Raw genomic sequence first — 16,820 nt, forward strand, 5'->3', positions numbered from 1 at the left:
GGTATTGCTGGGGTATCTATTCTAAGGTAAGGAATCTAATGCTAACGTGTCTCTTTCAGATGCACAAGTTACTACTTGTGTAACGATATATATGTAAGAGACATTAGTTAGTATTAGATTCCTTACCGACCCACCCATCCTCCCCGTTCTGCGAACCGATATCTAGGGTTAGGGTTGTCCCCTTCAGGGCCCTAGTTTCAATGGCACCAGTGTTGGTTTTTTGACATGGCTCTGCATTTCTGGCGCGGAAAAGCTGTGTCTAAGAACTGACGTCAGCACGCGGAGGCGGCGTCTAAGTACTCCGACGACGTCATCACGGCGCCCACGACGGACGCGGAGCCGCAGACGACGCCTACCGACGCGCAAGGGTACTGCTACGCAAAATTTTCCGGTTCCAGTCTGACACCTGGGAATCTAATACTAACTAATGTCTCTTACAGATATATCGTTACACAAGTAGTAACTTGTGCTTCTCGTCCCTTCTTCCTTTTCACCCATTCTCTCTCTTGCTCTGAATCAGAGACTGGTGATGAACAAGAAGTCCTAGTTCCCAAAAATATGGGACGGTGCCCACACCTCAAAAGATGGGGTCATCCCAAAACCTCATCTTACTACTAAGATCTCCCAGTAAACAACTTCTTGACTCTTCCCTCTTCTATCCCCAATTTTCCTTTTCAATCCAGCTAACAGACTCACATGTCCACCGCTCAAATTAACTCAAAGTTCACTATACTAATCCACAACTAATCCTTTTTGGGTTGAGGAGTAGCATACTACTAGCCAAAAAGCACTTTGATGCCTCGTCAGGGGCAGTAAGAGCTATATAAATACAATACAGTACATCATAATTTTCTTTTTACACTCGGATAAGAGCATAAAGCTGGAGAATTTCCTAGGCAACAATGCATGAATCAGCAGAAATCAAGGCACAAACTCAAAAACATAAGATAAATCAAAGAAGCCAGAGAGGTTGGGATCAAGATCTGGCATCAGTAGCACTCTCTGTTCTGCATTCAATTTCTTCACTGCTTGTTGGGAATATCTGTAGGGCTGGAAAGTTTTCGCAAGAAGATAGTTGTCATTTTATTTTGCTCAGGAGAGTGCAAGTCTCCATCGCCCATGAACACCGGTCCTGCTTTACCTTTTCTTTCATCAACCATCCAGCCCTATTATCACGTTTTGGTGCCATGTAAGGTTGTGATGAGGGGATGATGGGGTGGGTTGTGACTTTATCAGTTCTAGAAATATGAATTCCAAATCACCACAATGGTAATTTTTACTTACTCATTTTGGCTTTCCTACTTCCTTATGGATGATCACAGAGAATCTTAAGTCCCCTTTCGATCTTGGAATCATTTTTTGACACTGTCAGTCTGACTGGATGGTGTGTGTTTAACCATTTTTCTGAAGTTAGATTGGGGCTGTGCTTTGTGGGCAAGTGGTAGTGTGCGCCTTAGAAGACTACAGATGCAAGACAATCCAGATGATGCAACACCTTCCAATTCTGAGCCAAGATTATCATATGAAATGTGTCCACAAGTAGGAACAGAGTCCGTTGTGAAACCCCTTCCTTGTCTTTTTTAGTTTTTTGGACAGTGAAAAATAAATCTTGAATAATATCCAAGGCCTTTCAAGTCACCTGAAACCAGCTGCACAGCTCTCAGATGTAGAAGCTTCAAAATCTGCTCACCACTCTGTAGAAGAGTTCTGACATTTTGTCAGCGTAGTAGGGAGATTGGCAAGAGAGTCAGGAGCAGCTTTTCTTATATGATCTTCTGAACCCAAATGGGTCCGGTATCTAATAAGACCACTGCGTTTGGAATAGGGAAAACATAAACCGGAAGGAGACACACAATCTTTATCAGTAGGAAATAAATATATATATTTCAAAGGACCCGTGCTAATTTTTTGGCTGCCTCAATGGTGATGGTAAAATGTGCAGTAGTTTTGTACTTGTACTAATATCTACACTTCCTTGAACTTGTGTTAGACATATTATATGTTGCCCTTTAAACACCTGTTACTTACATTTTTATGACTATTGGGATGGATATGTCCCTTGCTCTGGATGCCAAACTTAAGTATCTGGTTTCTGGATTTTTGACACCAGACATGTGTGGCCTGCCCTTGATTTACAACATACCTCGATCTATAGGGGCCCACCAAGTGAGCCCTCAAAGGTGACATGACTACCATTACTGTCATAGGTCCAAGCTTGTAGGAAGGTGGTGGCAGCAAACCGTTTTGATTCTCATGTGAGCAGGCCTTCTCATCTGTGTCACAGGAACCAGAACCTACTGGGTCCATTGACACAAAAATCCACTGGTAACGGTGAACCAAGAATCCTAGCGCAGAGATCCTGTGCGATTGGATATATGCATGTATGCTAGCGAGGTGAGGTAAACATAGGCTTGTCCTGTTTTCGGTTTCTGTTTTTTTGTGAAGTTTTATCAATGATCCCCAAAAATGTTTAATCTGTGGTTATCCGTGTCAACTTATTTTGCTCTGAAAATAGAAATTGTGCGGGTGGTGTTTTTCCAGTGCTTATAAGCAATTTGGCTTATACTTCCCTTCATTCCCTCCCTCATTTGTAGTGTCAGCCCTTACTTCCGTCTTTCATCCCCCTTATTCCATTCCACATATCTTTTCCTTGAATTTGCTCTTACAAGTAACTTTTCATCATTTCTCACACCTATATGTCAGTCTCTTTTCCCAACACTCAAACTCTTCTTGCCACAAGGATAATCCCAGCCCACGTCTAGGATGTACATGGAAAGCAATATGTTTACACCTCATTAAGATTTAACGGCTGCAGATAAAATGTTAATTGTGACCACTTACCACATCTTGCTGCTGCTCTGTTTTTCAGACAAAGATCAACTGGCGATTTTCTACTTAGCACATGAGATATGTATTGCAGGTACTGTTTTACTGCAAGACAGTGACACACTACTCTGTTCTTGTGATACCAAGAAAGAACTGGGCTAATAAATGTGGTCGTTCTCCCTGATCTGTCCTATTCCGGCTCTGTGGTCATTGGGGAGTTGTCTGCTAAGGAAGTATTATGCATACTGTCGGATACAGGATCTTTAGTGACAGCAACTTGTGCGGCTGTATGAAGTAGCTAAGTTAATAAAGAAACTTCTTGACCTTCAGAATGCTTTGGTTGTTCGCCTGTGCAGTTCACATTGTGAATGAAGTTTATTTTACATTGTAGTTTATTTGAAAGCGACCATGAGGACTGCTAAGAATTGATTTTCACAGTGCCTGTGGGGTTTTGCTTATTTGAAAGCAGTGGTGGGGGAGGATGTGCCTTCACTGGCTTGTGGGAGTTGCACGAGGCACTTTATCTATGTGTTCTTTGCAGCCTTCACTGTTCTAGTGTATTTTCACCTAGGTGGAAAAAAATATAGATGAATATGCCTCCATTAAATATGGTCACTGTGGTTTTTATAATTGAGTTCCAGCACCATATTTTCAAAGCTTCATTATGCCATACCTGCTGTACAAATGAAAGTTGAGCTTGGTGAATCTGGATCATGAACACATTCTACTTTGGGATGCCTGTTCAGAAGGGGCCCATACACCTGTTTTTGAGAACCATGTGCTGCCTGCAGCAGCTGCCTCTTCATGTATTGAAGTTGCAGTGTCTATCTCATACAGGAACTCATAAATGTTCAAAGTTACCATATACACTGGAGGCAGAGCAGTTTTAGGAAAAACTGTTAATCAACCCTTATTTTACCCTTTCTGGACTTGAGCATAACTGCAAAAATAGTTCATAGCATTGTCCTTACCTTTCGGTACAAGGAAATGTGGCCCCTAAAGGCCTGCGTTTCAGACCATCATACTGAAATACTAAGAACAAGGTTGGGTAGAGTACTTTAGGGGAGATAATTGTTTCTGGAGGCGTCCTTGTGCACAGTCATCTTTGTAGCCACAATCCTAATACTGAGCTTTGAGAAAACAAAGTTCCGACTCAGTCTCGGTGAAGGAGGATAACATCATGGTGGTGTCTCTTTCTGTGGACAGAGATCCTGCAAACCCAATGTTCATTAAACAGCAGGGGACAAGGAGATGAAGTCATATGAAGTTATGCTACCAAAACAGGAGATGAAATAGGTCCAGGGAACTTGTGGATAATCAAAAAGGCATTTTAAGTGACTTTCCATGGACCATGTGGGTCAGTTATGGAAGATCTACCAACGAAGAAGCTGCACTTATGCTGCTTTTACACTACAGTGCTACAGCAAACAAATGATGGACGGAATGCTGACAATGCAAATATTCTCCCCCAGTCAAAAGATCTGGGTTCAATCCATCGTTCTTTTGCCCACTACACCACCCCAGTTTGGACCCAGCCTTATGCAAATCAGTCTTGACCCTGTGCCTTATGGGAACAGTCCAGACCGAACTGACAGACCAGGTCCTCCCTGGACCGGAAACAACCATCTCTCTGCCCCTGACACGTCTTTAAAGCAACTTCAAACACCTAAGAAATTAAACGAGTCTGGAATACAGGTGAAACAGAATTCATGTACATCTTTCTATGGAAGTGTGTGGGCATAATGGCATGGGAATCAGCTGAGAGCAGAAAAATGTGGAAAGAGGGTAAGGCCCCCAAAAAATATATAGTTTTTAGACAATTATTAGCCTTATGAAACCAGCAACGTTAAGAAATTACTCTTAGTGAGCTAAAAAACAGACGGTCTTGCTGGGCGTCTAAATAAAGGATAAATATTTTATAAGTCCAAAAGAATGCCGAAGGGACTCAGAAAAAACAACTTCCCCAGGAGGGATTATTTCTCTGATCTGGGCATCCTATTGTCGAAGACAGCATAAAAACAGGTCTCTTTTGATGTCAATTGATATCCATACTACATCTGTACTGTACAATTAGCATTAAATGTCTTTCAGTTTTTTTTACCTTAACCGAGGACTAACAGCATTGTCTTGTTTAGAAAATACTTATTTCTTGGCCCATAAAAAATGTCTATATTTTAACTCCCATCAAATGTACCGGTTGTTAGAGTACAATTCTATTCAGTATTTTTTTTTATGTGGTTCACAATCTGCCATGGCGTGTATAAGTGATTGTCCTGTTAGAGGGTAGTTAAAAATGCCCATAAAATGAATGTCGATTGCACTAAAAATCACGAAGGAACATTAATTATCTGCAATGCTGCTATCACTCACTCTGTGGCTTCCAAAAAATATACTGGTGCATAAGACTGCCTCTGGCTGTATCCATAAGTTAAAGTAGGGTCAATTTATAGTTAAAATACGTACAGATTTTTTCCAAGTGTGGAAATCCAAGAATTTCATGATTTGTTTTCAAGAATATTCATGAGAGAGCACACTGCAGAAGGGCAGAGTGAGCATTACCCAAAAAGATAACTGGACTCTTGTCAATCTTATGCTCTCTGGGTGTTTTAAACTAATCTAAGGCAATTTTCCCATTTCTCACAGCTGTTTTTCCTATTTGGAAAGGCATGAGCTTGCCATTTTATTCTAATGGTTTAGAATTTTAATTAAAATACAATTTGAGATGCCTGCGAAGTGATACTAAACACTATCCAAAAAGTAAATATGTGAGATACCAAGAAGGAGGAGAAAATTACCTGTGACACTAGTTATGCATTATGGGTATCTTCAATAAAGTCATAAACAACCCACCCTTATTCACCCAATATAGCCAAAGAATGGAAGCTGTGAGAGATGGTATTTCTAGCTGCGGTTTTTTTTCTTTTAAAGGTAGGAAAAAACTTTTAGCAGCAATACGCTATACGCTTTTCAACCTCCTTTTGATTTTCTAATCATTTAATATATTGTGCTCGTTTTAACTACGATACAAAATTGAACATGCTCCTCCTACAAAGGCAGGGTTTACAGTACTAAATATTTATTGCTCTCTTTTGAAGGACTTCTACAGGCCTGTATTCCATTATTTATGCGTTTAATGAAGATACCCCATAGGCTGTTTCTTGTAGAAAGCAGAACTCTTTAAAAAACTAGAAGATTCGCTAAAGACATTAGGAAGGCCCTGGATGTAGTGACACAGACAACAGTAACTGGTGGCTACAAATAGGGAGGCGTTTCTGAAAACGCAAGCACAATATTCCACAACCCACACACAGTTTGACATTAATCATATTTAGAACATGAGGAATTTGCAGGGGGTAGTCCTTCATCATAAACAGACAGTAAATACAAAACACCGCGCTGCCACTGAAAGCAAGGTGTTTTTTATTGATTTCATTGAAAACATCACATAATGGTAGGAGCAAAACAAAAGGTTGCCCCTTCAACTGCCAAAAACATCTCTGAACAGACGAAAATAAAAATGACTGCATTATGATGGTTTAGAAGACTTGCACAAGGAGGGAAATATATATATATATAACAGTTACTGCACTAATTACAGTATTGAAAAAGAAAGACAAAAAAATATAATTTTATAATGGGACCCGCCAGGCCATCGCACAAAAGTTGATGGCAAATGTATTCACACTGGGGTAATACTAACAAGTTTAAAAAGTGTTTTTCCTTACTGCAGCTTATAATAAAATCATTTTGTTCTTTTTGTAAAATGGATAATTGTATGTTCACTTGGTGAGTTAAAAACGTTAACAGATTCAGCACCATGTGTCTCAATAATTCTTTCATGTTTTATCCCAGTCTTCACAATCCTGGAATGAAAATGGGGAAGGGGTAAACTCAATGGCATAATGGCTCAAACAATTGATTGAAATTGTGAACTGATATGGCCAAGGTTTGGAAAATTAGACGACAAGGGTGGGAGAATTACAGACAGTTTAAAAACTAAGGTGGGTCTATGAGCCGTACTTAGTACCACCTCAAGGAGCAGTTGGCCTAAACGTTTTGAAAAATGACGTTGACCTGGAAGCAGCCATGATGTAAATAATGATCTTGTGCACAGATGCAGTCAACCTCTTCCTGGATATTAAGCCAGTCCAGGTGCAGTCTTTTTCATTTCAAGTTTCTTGCTAATATCAGAGGAATGATAAGGGAGCAGCACAAAGCATGGATAAAATCATGACCTGAGTTCTTAAACGACTTTTACTTCCATCAGGGTAGAAAGAGAGGGGGTATGGTGTGGTGTTCTGTACCATTCCTCTGAAGCTTTTGCTCTTAAGATACAATTTACAGGGGAATCCAATAAAGCACACGAGGCCCATATCCATACTACATTTTCAGGATAATCACGAAATAAATAACTCCTGCTTTAATTAACTGCATTTGTCTCAAGAGGATATTCTGGAAGCCTGGCATCAATGCGGCTCTCGAGGAGCAATACTAGATACCCTTGACTAGGCAGACTGAATTATTGCCTCTGATAGATAACAATGATTTGCAAGATTGGGGAACGACAATCAGTTTCATGATGCCACCAAAATGTAATAAAGAGGGTAAATTAAGTGTCCTGTAACCTGCAGGTAGGGAAGGGGCAGAGTCTGAACTACCAACCAGGGCAAGTGAGGGTTTGTGGGGGGATTGAGAATCACCCACCAGATCTCCAAACAGGTGTCTGATGCTTTACCTAGTAAATCCATGAAACAGATGCTGCACCTTAGTGTAAGGCCAACAATGAAAACGACCAAGACACCCAATCATATAAAATCCTAGGAATGTAGAACATGTAACACAAAGTGAGAAACCGGCTCTGCATACTGTCTGCACTACTGCTAAATATGCTGGGAGACATGAAACCTGAAAATGTATCTTTGTGAGAGGCAACCATTCACTTGGCAGCCAGTAATCAAGACTGTTCCATTTATTTGTGCATGTGTTTATATACTAAACTATTTAATTCAAGTAAGTGTCTTGGACTTAAGCAGGGTAAATTGACAAATGTTGTGTGTTACTCCTAAGAAATTTTGATCAGAAACACACTATTACTAAAGATTGAGTATAGTGACCATGGGATGAGAAAAGGAGGAAGTAACATTAGGAGTGGAGAATGCAATTGACATTCCACTTAAGTGTGCAGCAGACAAGCAGCCAACGAATGTGTAACCGTAGGCAGGTACTGGAAACAAGAAAATGGAAAATTGTGAAGTTGATAAGCCTCAGTTTAAAAAAATAACTGTAAAACAAAGGGTGAATTGGTATCAACGTCACTAGTGATACACAAACGAGATGTAATTGGACAGTAGGTGGGGAAGGCCTAATAAATTATATGAGACTTGAAACAACTCTGGTAGGCTTCACGCTAGGTCAGGGGCAATTAACCAATCACATCCTTTTTTACCAATTGATCCATTATTCCAGAAAAGACGTATTGCGTCGCTGGAGTAGCGTGGTGGTCCCAAGCAGGCATCCTGCTGGAGACGTGCATTTCCAAGGGAGACTTCATTTTCATTCCTCCCCCCCCCGCCCCCCACACAGCGTTCAGTCTCATTTCCACTAACGCCGTTTCTCGAAGTCAAGATGGAGGGGGCGGGATCCAAGTTTTACAGAGAATCAGGGAAGCCGTTGCGTCGACCGTCAAGATTGGATCTTCATACGAAAAAAAAGTTTTCATTTCATAATTGTCAAATAACGGAGCCAACGACACTGCCCCCTGTTAACAGCATGATTTCCAGGGTCTTTCCGTCTGGGACGCACAGAACAGAGAACTAAAGAATCCTTCGAGAGGGTGAACTCTATCTCTCAAGAAGGACTGACTGTCACGGTGCTGCTGGTGTCTGGTAGTCCATTCTCCTGTGGCTCAGGTGGAGGTGTGATGGCTTGTTGTTTCTCCAGGGCTGTGCTGGAGTATCTGCACTTTGAAGACCCACACTGGCAGCTAAATAGTTTGCCTTTTATGTCCCAGAATCTCTCACCATAGTCGAACCTGCAAAAGTAAAAAAAAAAAAAAAAAGAGATACTAGTTAGTTACACAAAGGATTACTTTAATTACTAACCGCATTTGGTGTTGCAAATACAAGTACTCCTTTTCAGAGACATCTTGTGGTTACTGGAGTACATGAACTAGACAATCCATCCAGCAAATACTTTTGAACATAAGTATCCATTTTGAGCAGAAAATATGCTTGTTTTTCTAACTTTTTAATAATAGGTTTGTATATGTTTTGTACATGCTTTTATGGTTTTCTACAAAGAAATAAAAAAAAGCTATGCCAGAACTTCGACATGTAATTTGTTGGCATTCTAGAAATTATTTGTTTGTTACATCAGATGCCATGCGACATGTGTCAGATGAACAAGTTACTTACCTTTGGTAATGCCTTATCTGGCAGAGACTTTAGATAGCTGCAGATTCCTTATCTTAGGCATCAGACTGGACCCGAAAGATTCTTGAGCAGAAGTACCCTTGCACACAGTTAGGTGGCGTAATCTGTACCAGAAAGACGTGTGTGCTGCCTATATAGGCACCACCCTGAGCACTAACGTCAGCTACTTTTGCGACTTTCCAAGTCAGGATTGCAGACAAGGTGTGGAAAAACTAAGGCTGCGGGAAGGGTGTTACCGCAGACCAGGGAGGATTGGTAAGTAATTTGCGGCTAGAAAGGGTCTATCAATAAGGCCTTCCCAAAGGTAAGTAACTTGTTCATCTGATAGAGATTTCAAGCTGCCCTCCTCTACGCAGACTATGCTGTGCTTATGTCTCACAATCCAGTGGGGCTCCAACAAGTATTAACAAGCTTCACTAATTATATGCCCAAATTAGGCCTGTTAACCAACAAAGATTAAGCTCTTTATTATGAAGTGTGGCAAAAGGAACTTAAAACGCTGGGATGTAATTATTGAAGATGTGAAGATTGGATTTGCTAAGACATTATTCTACTTGGTTATCTTGTATGACCAGGATGGTTCTTGGAGGCAGGCTACTAGTGCCAGGAAGCTCCAGTTTATGCAAACTACTACATCTCTGTGCAATTATTCGATGAAACATGGTAAAAAACCACACAAAGAACAATTAACCATTTATAAATCAAAGTGTACATCAACAACTGTATATGGGGTTGGGGTATGGGGGCATATTGACTGGCAACCCCTGCAACTGGTGGAGAATGCCTTCTTGAGTTATTTCCCAGAGGTACCAAGTAGCTGTTCCTCCTATGTATGCCATGCTGAGCTGGGGCTATCCTTGTTAACTGATTTAGTCAAGATCCAGCCAATTTTTTGTGACATAAAATCTGGACCACTGATCAAACTACCCTCAACCGTGAGATCATTAGGGATTTACTCAAATCTCAATTTGCTTTTCAAATACCATGACTGAATTATATTAAACATTTTGTGAGTGACCTGGGCCATCCAGAGTTTTTGATCAGCCTGAATTCTTAGAACACATTCTAAGGATGGTCTCTTTGCTGCCCATCCCTGGGCGCTATTTTTTCTCACCCCCAGTGCCCACTGCTCACTTTCCCGCCGCTGCTGCCCCGCCCCCATTCGCTGACCCCTGCCTCCCGCCTCCCAGATGCTCCTCCCTCCCAGCTCCCCTTTAAATGGCGCCAGTTGCGTGGTGAGGTCAGCGACCCTTGGTCCCCCCCCATCCCCCCCCGCTGCAGCTCCACCTGCGCTTGTGCCCTTCATCCCTGGTCTCTTTGCTGCCCATCCCTGGGAGCTATTTTTCCTGCCCCCCCCGGTGCCCACTGCTCACTTTCCCGCCGCTGCTGCCCCACCCCACGCCCATTCGTTTTCCCCTGCCTCCAGCCTCCCAGCTGCTCCTCCCTCCCAGCTCCCCTTTAAATGGCGGCAGCTGTGCAGCCGCGCCGTTGGTGCGCCTAAGGCAAGCCCGTCTGAGCTTGTCCGAGGTTGGACCGTGCCCAGCGCCAGAACCCCTGGACCCCGCGAACGCCACGACACCAGACTCCACTTCGACGCCAGCAGCCTCCACGCACTCAACACCGGCCGAAACCACACCTGCTTCCAGGCCACCCTGAAACGGACCCACAGACCCTTCTCCTGCCGCACCTTCACCTGCGACAGAACCACCAAACCTCCAAGGACTGGACCCAACCGCCTCCGCTGCATACTCCTCAAATCCCGCTCCGCAAGCACACACGCCGTCGAGCTCTTGAATCTGCTCGACACCTCCGCCCCAGACGTGGCCTTCCTGACCGAGCCCAGGTGGAACAACTCCTCGGCACCGGACATCGCCATAGCCATCCCGGACAGCTACAAGATCACCTGCAGGGATCGCGCCAACGGAATCGGAGGAGGAACAGCCATCGTCCACAAGTCCACCCTCAAGATCGCCACCCACGCAGACGACACCCTCAACACCGCCGAATACCTGCACTTCCGGATCCACACCGACCCCAACACCACCCTCATAGGTACACTCACCTACAGACCCCTCGGGCTCAGTTCAGCGACTCAATCGCCGACCTCGCCAGCACCCATGCGCTCGCCTCCACGGACTACATCCTCCTCGGGGACCTGAACTTCCACCTCGAGAAGAACGACGCCAACTCCGCCACCCTGATCGACAACCTCGGCCTCAAACAACTCATCACCACACCCACCCACGCCGCCGGCCACACGCTAGACTCCGTCTTCTCCACAGGCACCCACGTCGCCTTCGACCACACCACCGAACTCCACTGGACTGACCACCGCTGCATTCATTTCACCTTCAAGAAACCAACCACGCACCACCGCATCCAACAGCTGCCTTGCCGCTGCTGGAGCAAAGTCACGAAGACCGGCTAATCACCACCCTCGCCCAGAACCCACCCACCGACCTCACCAACCCAGACGCTGCAGCCCGCAACCTCAGACTGGATCGACGACTGCGCCAACACCCTCCCCCCGCTCAAGAAACCCTCCAACAGCCATGCAGGCAAGAGAGCCACCTGGTTCACCGACGAGCTGCAGACCTCTAAACGCGCATGCCGGAAACTGGAAAAAAATGGCTCCACAAACGCACAACGGACAACCACGCAGCCCACAAGGACACCACCCGCAAACACCACCACCTCATCAGATTAGCCAGAGATCCTCCTTCAAAGACCGCTTGGACAACGCACACGACAGCAAAGAACTACCCCAGCGCCAACGCCAACGACATCCTGCCCTCACAAGAACTGTGCGAATAACTAGCCATCTTCTTCCACCGCAAGATCGCTGACATCCACAACAGCTTCAACACCACAACCGCCCGACTACGCCAGGCTTCACCTCCCCTTTGAACACCACCAGCGCCATCCGCCTGACCTCCTGGTCCGACATCAACGACGACGAGCCACGCAAGGTCATGAACTCCATCCACTCAGGATCTCTGTCAGACCCGTGCCCACACCAAGTGTTCAACAAAGCAGATGCAGCCATCGCACCCCAACTACAGAAGGTCATCAACATCTCCTTCGAAACAGCCGCACTCCTGGAAAGCTGGAAGCACGCCGAAATCAACGCCCTCCTCAAGAAACCCAAGGCGGACCCCAAGGACCTCAAGAACTTCCGGCCCATCTCCCTGCTCCTGTTCCCGGCAAAGGTCATCGAGAAAATCGTCAACAGGCAATTGGCCCGCCACCTGGAAAACAACAACATCTTGGACCCGTCCCAGTCCGGATTCAGACTTAACCACAGCACCGAGACAGCCCTCATCGCCGCCACAGACGTCATCAAGCGCTAACTAGACAACGGCGAAACATCAGCCCTCATCCTCCTGGGCCTGTCGGCCGCCTTCGACACGGTCTGCCATCGCACTCTAAGAGACACGCCTCGAGAAGCTGGAATCCAAGTGAAGGCCCTTGACTGGACCACGTTCTTCCTTTCCGGCAGATACCAGAGAGTCCGCCTCCCACCCTTCCGAGCCGAAGCCACCGACATCATCTGCGGCGTCCCCCAGGGCTCATCCCTCAGCTGTTCAACATCTACATGGCCCCCCTCGCACAAGTGGCCCACCATCACGACCTCAACATCATCCCCTACGCCGACGACACCCAGCTCTTCCTCTTCCTCACCAAGGACCCACACACCGCCAAAACCAACCTCCACGAGGGAATGAAGGCCGTCGGACTGGATGAGGAGCAACCGTCTGAAGCTGAACTTGGACTAGACGGAGGTACTCATCCTCAGACTCACCCCCTCAGCCTGGGATGACTCCTGGTGGCCGACCACACTGGGAACAGCACCAACACCCATCGACCATGCACGCAACCTAGGATTCATCCTAGACTCCTCCCTCTTCATGGCTAAGCAGGTCAACACCGTCTCCTCCTCCTGCTACAACACCCTCCACATGCTCCGCAGGATCTACAAGTGGATCCCGACTGAAACAAGAAGAACGGTGACACAGCCCCTCCTCAGCAGCAGACTGGACTACGGCAAAGCACTCTACGCAGGAATCCCAGCCAAACACCTACGACGACTACAACGCATCCAAAACACCTCCGCCCGACTGATCGTCAACGTCCCCCGCCGCAGCTACATTACCCCCCACCCGAGAGACCTACACTGGCTCCCGTCAACAAGAGGATCACCTTCAAGCTCCTCACAAACACACACAAAGCACTCCACAACGCCGGACCAGCCTACCTTAACAGCAGACTCAGCTTCTACACCACCACCCACCCGCTCTGCTCCGCCAGCGTCACCCTCGCCGCCTCCCCCCCCCCCACTTCCACTCAGCGCCTTGAGACCCTCACGGGTAAGTAGCGCGCTCTACAAGTACTCTGATTGATTGATTAGAAGATTTTTTTTTAAACTGATTGTTTATAATTAATGGGGGAATTAAGACTGTCCGTGGAACTGATGAAGCGAGCATTCATAACAATCAAATTACACTGGTCTTTTATGACATGCAACCATACTTAAAAATGTCGACAAGGGGGAAAAGGCTTAGCCGCAAAGCGAGATGGCCGAAAGTTAGAAAAGCTCCGGCACCCGTGAATCCTTCCTTACTATCCGCCTCACTGATCCGGCTCCAACTGCGCCTTGAACACACAGATAACCTAGCTGCCACCACCCCGCCCTGGCTTGGGCCAGATCACATCCGGCAGAACACTGAGGCCTTGCCGGCTTCCCCCCATCCGGAGGCTGTGGTGCAGAATACAGGGTGTGGCGACACGCACTACTGGATCGCCAACTATACAAAACCGTGGTTGCGACCTGCCCAGTGTGAGGTAAAGCCTGTGGTATACGGAGGGCACCACAGATTACCCAGCGGTGGTTCTGGGTAGTGGGGGGACCATCTGACAACTTACCCACGCACCCGCGGAGAGGAGGCTGACCACACTGCTGCCGAGGCTCCGGGGTTTCTGGTCCGGCATGGTAGGAGACTGCGGCATGGTGGTTCGCCCGGCCGGAGCAGGGCCCCGATCCCTTCCTCCCATCCCTACCGCCGTGGATACAGCAGACGTGCCTCCTTCCTTGGTGTGTGTTCTCCCTCGTTGGAGGGGGACGCGTCCCCACTTGCACCAGCCCTGAGGAACATTGGGAGTATATTGGACCAGGAGTTGCCCCATGCGGCAGCCTGGGCTGACACTTGGTGACAGGGGAACATATCTGGCACAGCCTGCCTCCTTGAGAACCAGAAACTGCGAAAACCCGTGTCAGGCCTCCACCAACTGCCCATCCATTGCTGTGCTGGATAATAAGCTGGGAGTGCCGCCAAGACTGTGGACATAGCTTCTGGGTGCTCAATACCCGATTCAAGAAGCGTTCGCTCCAACACTACCTTGGAACTGCCTGCCATCTACCGCCCCCAGTGCCCCGGAGTCAGCTTCATCTGAGGTGGGGCTTTTGCAAACTATATTGCTGCAGGGCAGCTCTTCCCGAGTGGACGCTACAGTTCGCGTTCCTCCCGTGGTTGCTTGGTACCACGGGAGGAACGTGAACCATGGTACCAAGCACCTGAGATACACTGGTGCCCACAGCGGTTTTGGAGTCTCGAGGGGCTGGTGTGTTGCCGCAAAGATGTCAGGGACCAGAAGCCAGAAAGTAGTGCAAGCCAATAAACTCAACAAGTACACTTTCCTGAAGTCGATGCTTCCAGACCCACAGCACGTGGTCGCCACATCAAAGGGTCCTGAGGGGGATGCCGCAGAACTGACACTCCAGGATGTCTTGGGTGCCATACCTGGAGTAAGGGTGTCCCTTGAGCAGAGGATGGACACTATTGTCACGGAGGTAACACTCCTCAGGGCAGACCTCAGGAAAATCGGAGAGAAGGTAAAACAACTGGAATTAACCACCTGCAGTCTGGTCGACGACACGTCCCAGCTGCAGTCTGAAGTCAACGGACTACAGACCTTCCGGAAGCATGCGGAGGAGAAGCTGGACGACTATGAAGGGCGCTCTCGCTGCAACAAAGTGCATATCATCCGGGTCCCTAAAAAAGTGGAAGGGCAGTCCTTACTCACCTCCAGCCCAAGGGACTATCCAAGTTCTTCGTGGTCGAAAGAGCACATAGGGTCCCTGGTGGGAAAACAAAACTTGGAGCACTGCCCCGACCGATCCTGGCCAGATTACTAAATTTCCGTGCTCGAGACTTAATCCTCCAGTCCGCCAGGAATGCCCCTCCTCTCCTCTATGTGAATTCAGGGATTTCCTTCTTTCCGGATTTTACCCTCGCTGTGCAGAAACAGAGACTATCATTTTTTACAGTAAAAAAGAAACTCTGGGAAAGGGGAGTTAAATAGGCAATGTTGTTCCCAGCCTGTCTCCGGGTGGACGCGGATGGTACAGCCCGCTTCTTTGATCATCCGGAAGACGCTACAGACTGGCTTGAGGGCTGGAGAAGTGCGGAGGAACACAGTGCTCACAAATGAGTGCCCTTGAGCTGCCCCTGGACTCTGACAATCACTGAAATGTAAGATGCACATATTGAGACTCATTAAGGGGTGGTTGGGCCTACGCTGGGAGGTTTTTAGTTCGTAGGGACTCGGGTGGGGGGAAGTCATCACAAAATGGGGAAATGTACTGACAATTTGTAGACCTGTTGTCTATAGACTTGAAATTAGGAGCCTAAATGATTCTTCACATTTGGGAGGGTTCACGAAGGAGCAGCCTCCCGCCCTCAAGTTAAACTACAGTTAGTTATCAGTTTGGGCAATAGGCACTCTGCAGAGTTTTTGATGGGCAGTTCTTGGCCCAGAGTGCAGGGTGTGGGGATGTTGGGTAGGAACTGGGGATTGTAGTTGTTTTCTTCTACTTAATTGTTTACACATGTCGACGGTTCTATTCTTCCAGTTGGCGCGCAAAAGGGTACAAACTATTTCAATTATGCTGGGGGGACACCGAGAGGGACACTTTAGACTGGTTGGAACGTTAACGGCCAGGGGGACAAACTCAAATGCAGTACAGTCCTGCAACATGTTAACCAACACTCCCCGGAGGAGGTGGTCCTCCAGGAGACACATCTGGTTGGCAACTCTTGTAAAGCATTAGATAGATGGGGCTATAGACTAGTGACACACACTGGGTTTACCACTGGGTCTCGGGGAGTAGGCATTATGTTAAAAAAAACTCCTTCCCACTCTCTGTACAACGCATGTGGGTGGATAACCTGGGTAGAAATGCGGCGATATCCGGTCAATGGGAGGGCTCAACCCTTAACCTAGTGACGGTGTACGTTCCTCAGGGACTTCAGAGCCTGATGTTTAAAGATCTGGGCGTTCTCTTACTGTCACTCCCTGAGGGCTGCTTAGTAATGGGTGGAGACTTTAATTCAGCGGTCTCGGGGCTCCTGGACCACCACCCCCCACGGGAAATTGGACCTACGCAGAGATGGCTCCCGACTTCCTGGATGCAATGGGATTAGTAGATTTGTGGCATGCGTTCCACCCTAACACCACTCATGCCTTTTATTCTGGCGCATATGGAAGCCTCTCCCCTATCGATTA

The 16,820-nt window shown here is 46.8% G+C and overlaps 1 protein-coding gene across 10 annotated transcripts in view; it reads right to left on the reverse strand.

Moving 5' to 3' along the window:
* Positions 1–6,223: 6,223 nt before the first annotated feature.
* The window catches only part of EHMT1 (euchromatic histone lysine methyltransferase 1), a 984,283-nt gene continuing 973,686 nt past the window's right edge, over positions 6,224–16,820 (reverse strand). For all 10 annotated transcript variants that reach the window (XM_078642016.1, XM_078642018.1, XM_078642009.1 and 7 more), the window contains one exon: positions 6,224–8,857. In XM_078642016.1, the coding sequence (XP_078498142.1) occupies positions 8,674–8,857 (184 nt within the window). In that variant the 3' untranslated portion in view covers positions 6,224–8,673. The remainder of the gene's footprint in view (positions 8,858–16,820) is intronic.

The sequence above is a fragment of the Lissotriton helveticus genome, chromosome 5_1 (assembly GCF_964261635.1).
Source record: "Lissotriton helveticus chromosome 5_1, aLisHel1.1, whole genome shotgun sequence".
NCBI classification, from domain to species: Eukaryota; Metazoa; Chordata; class Amphibia; order Caudata; family Salamandridae; genus Lissotriton; species Lissotriton helveticus.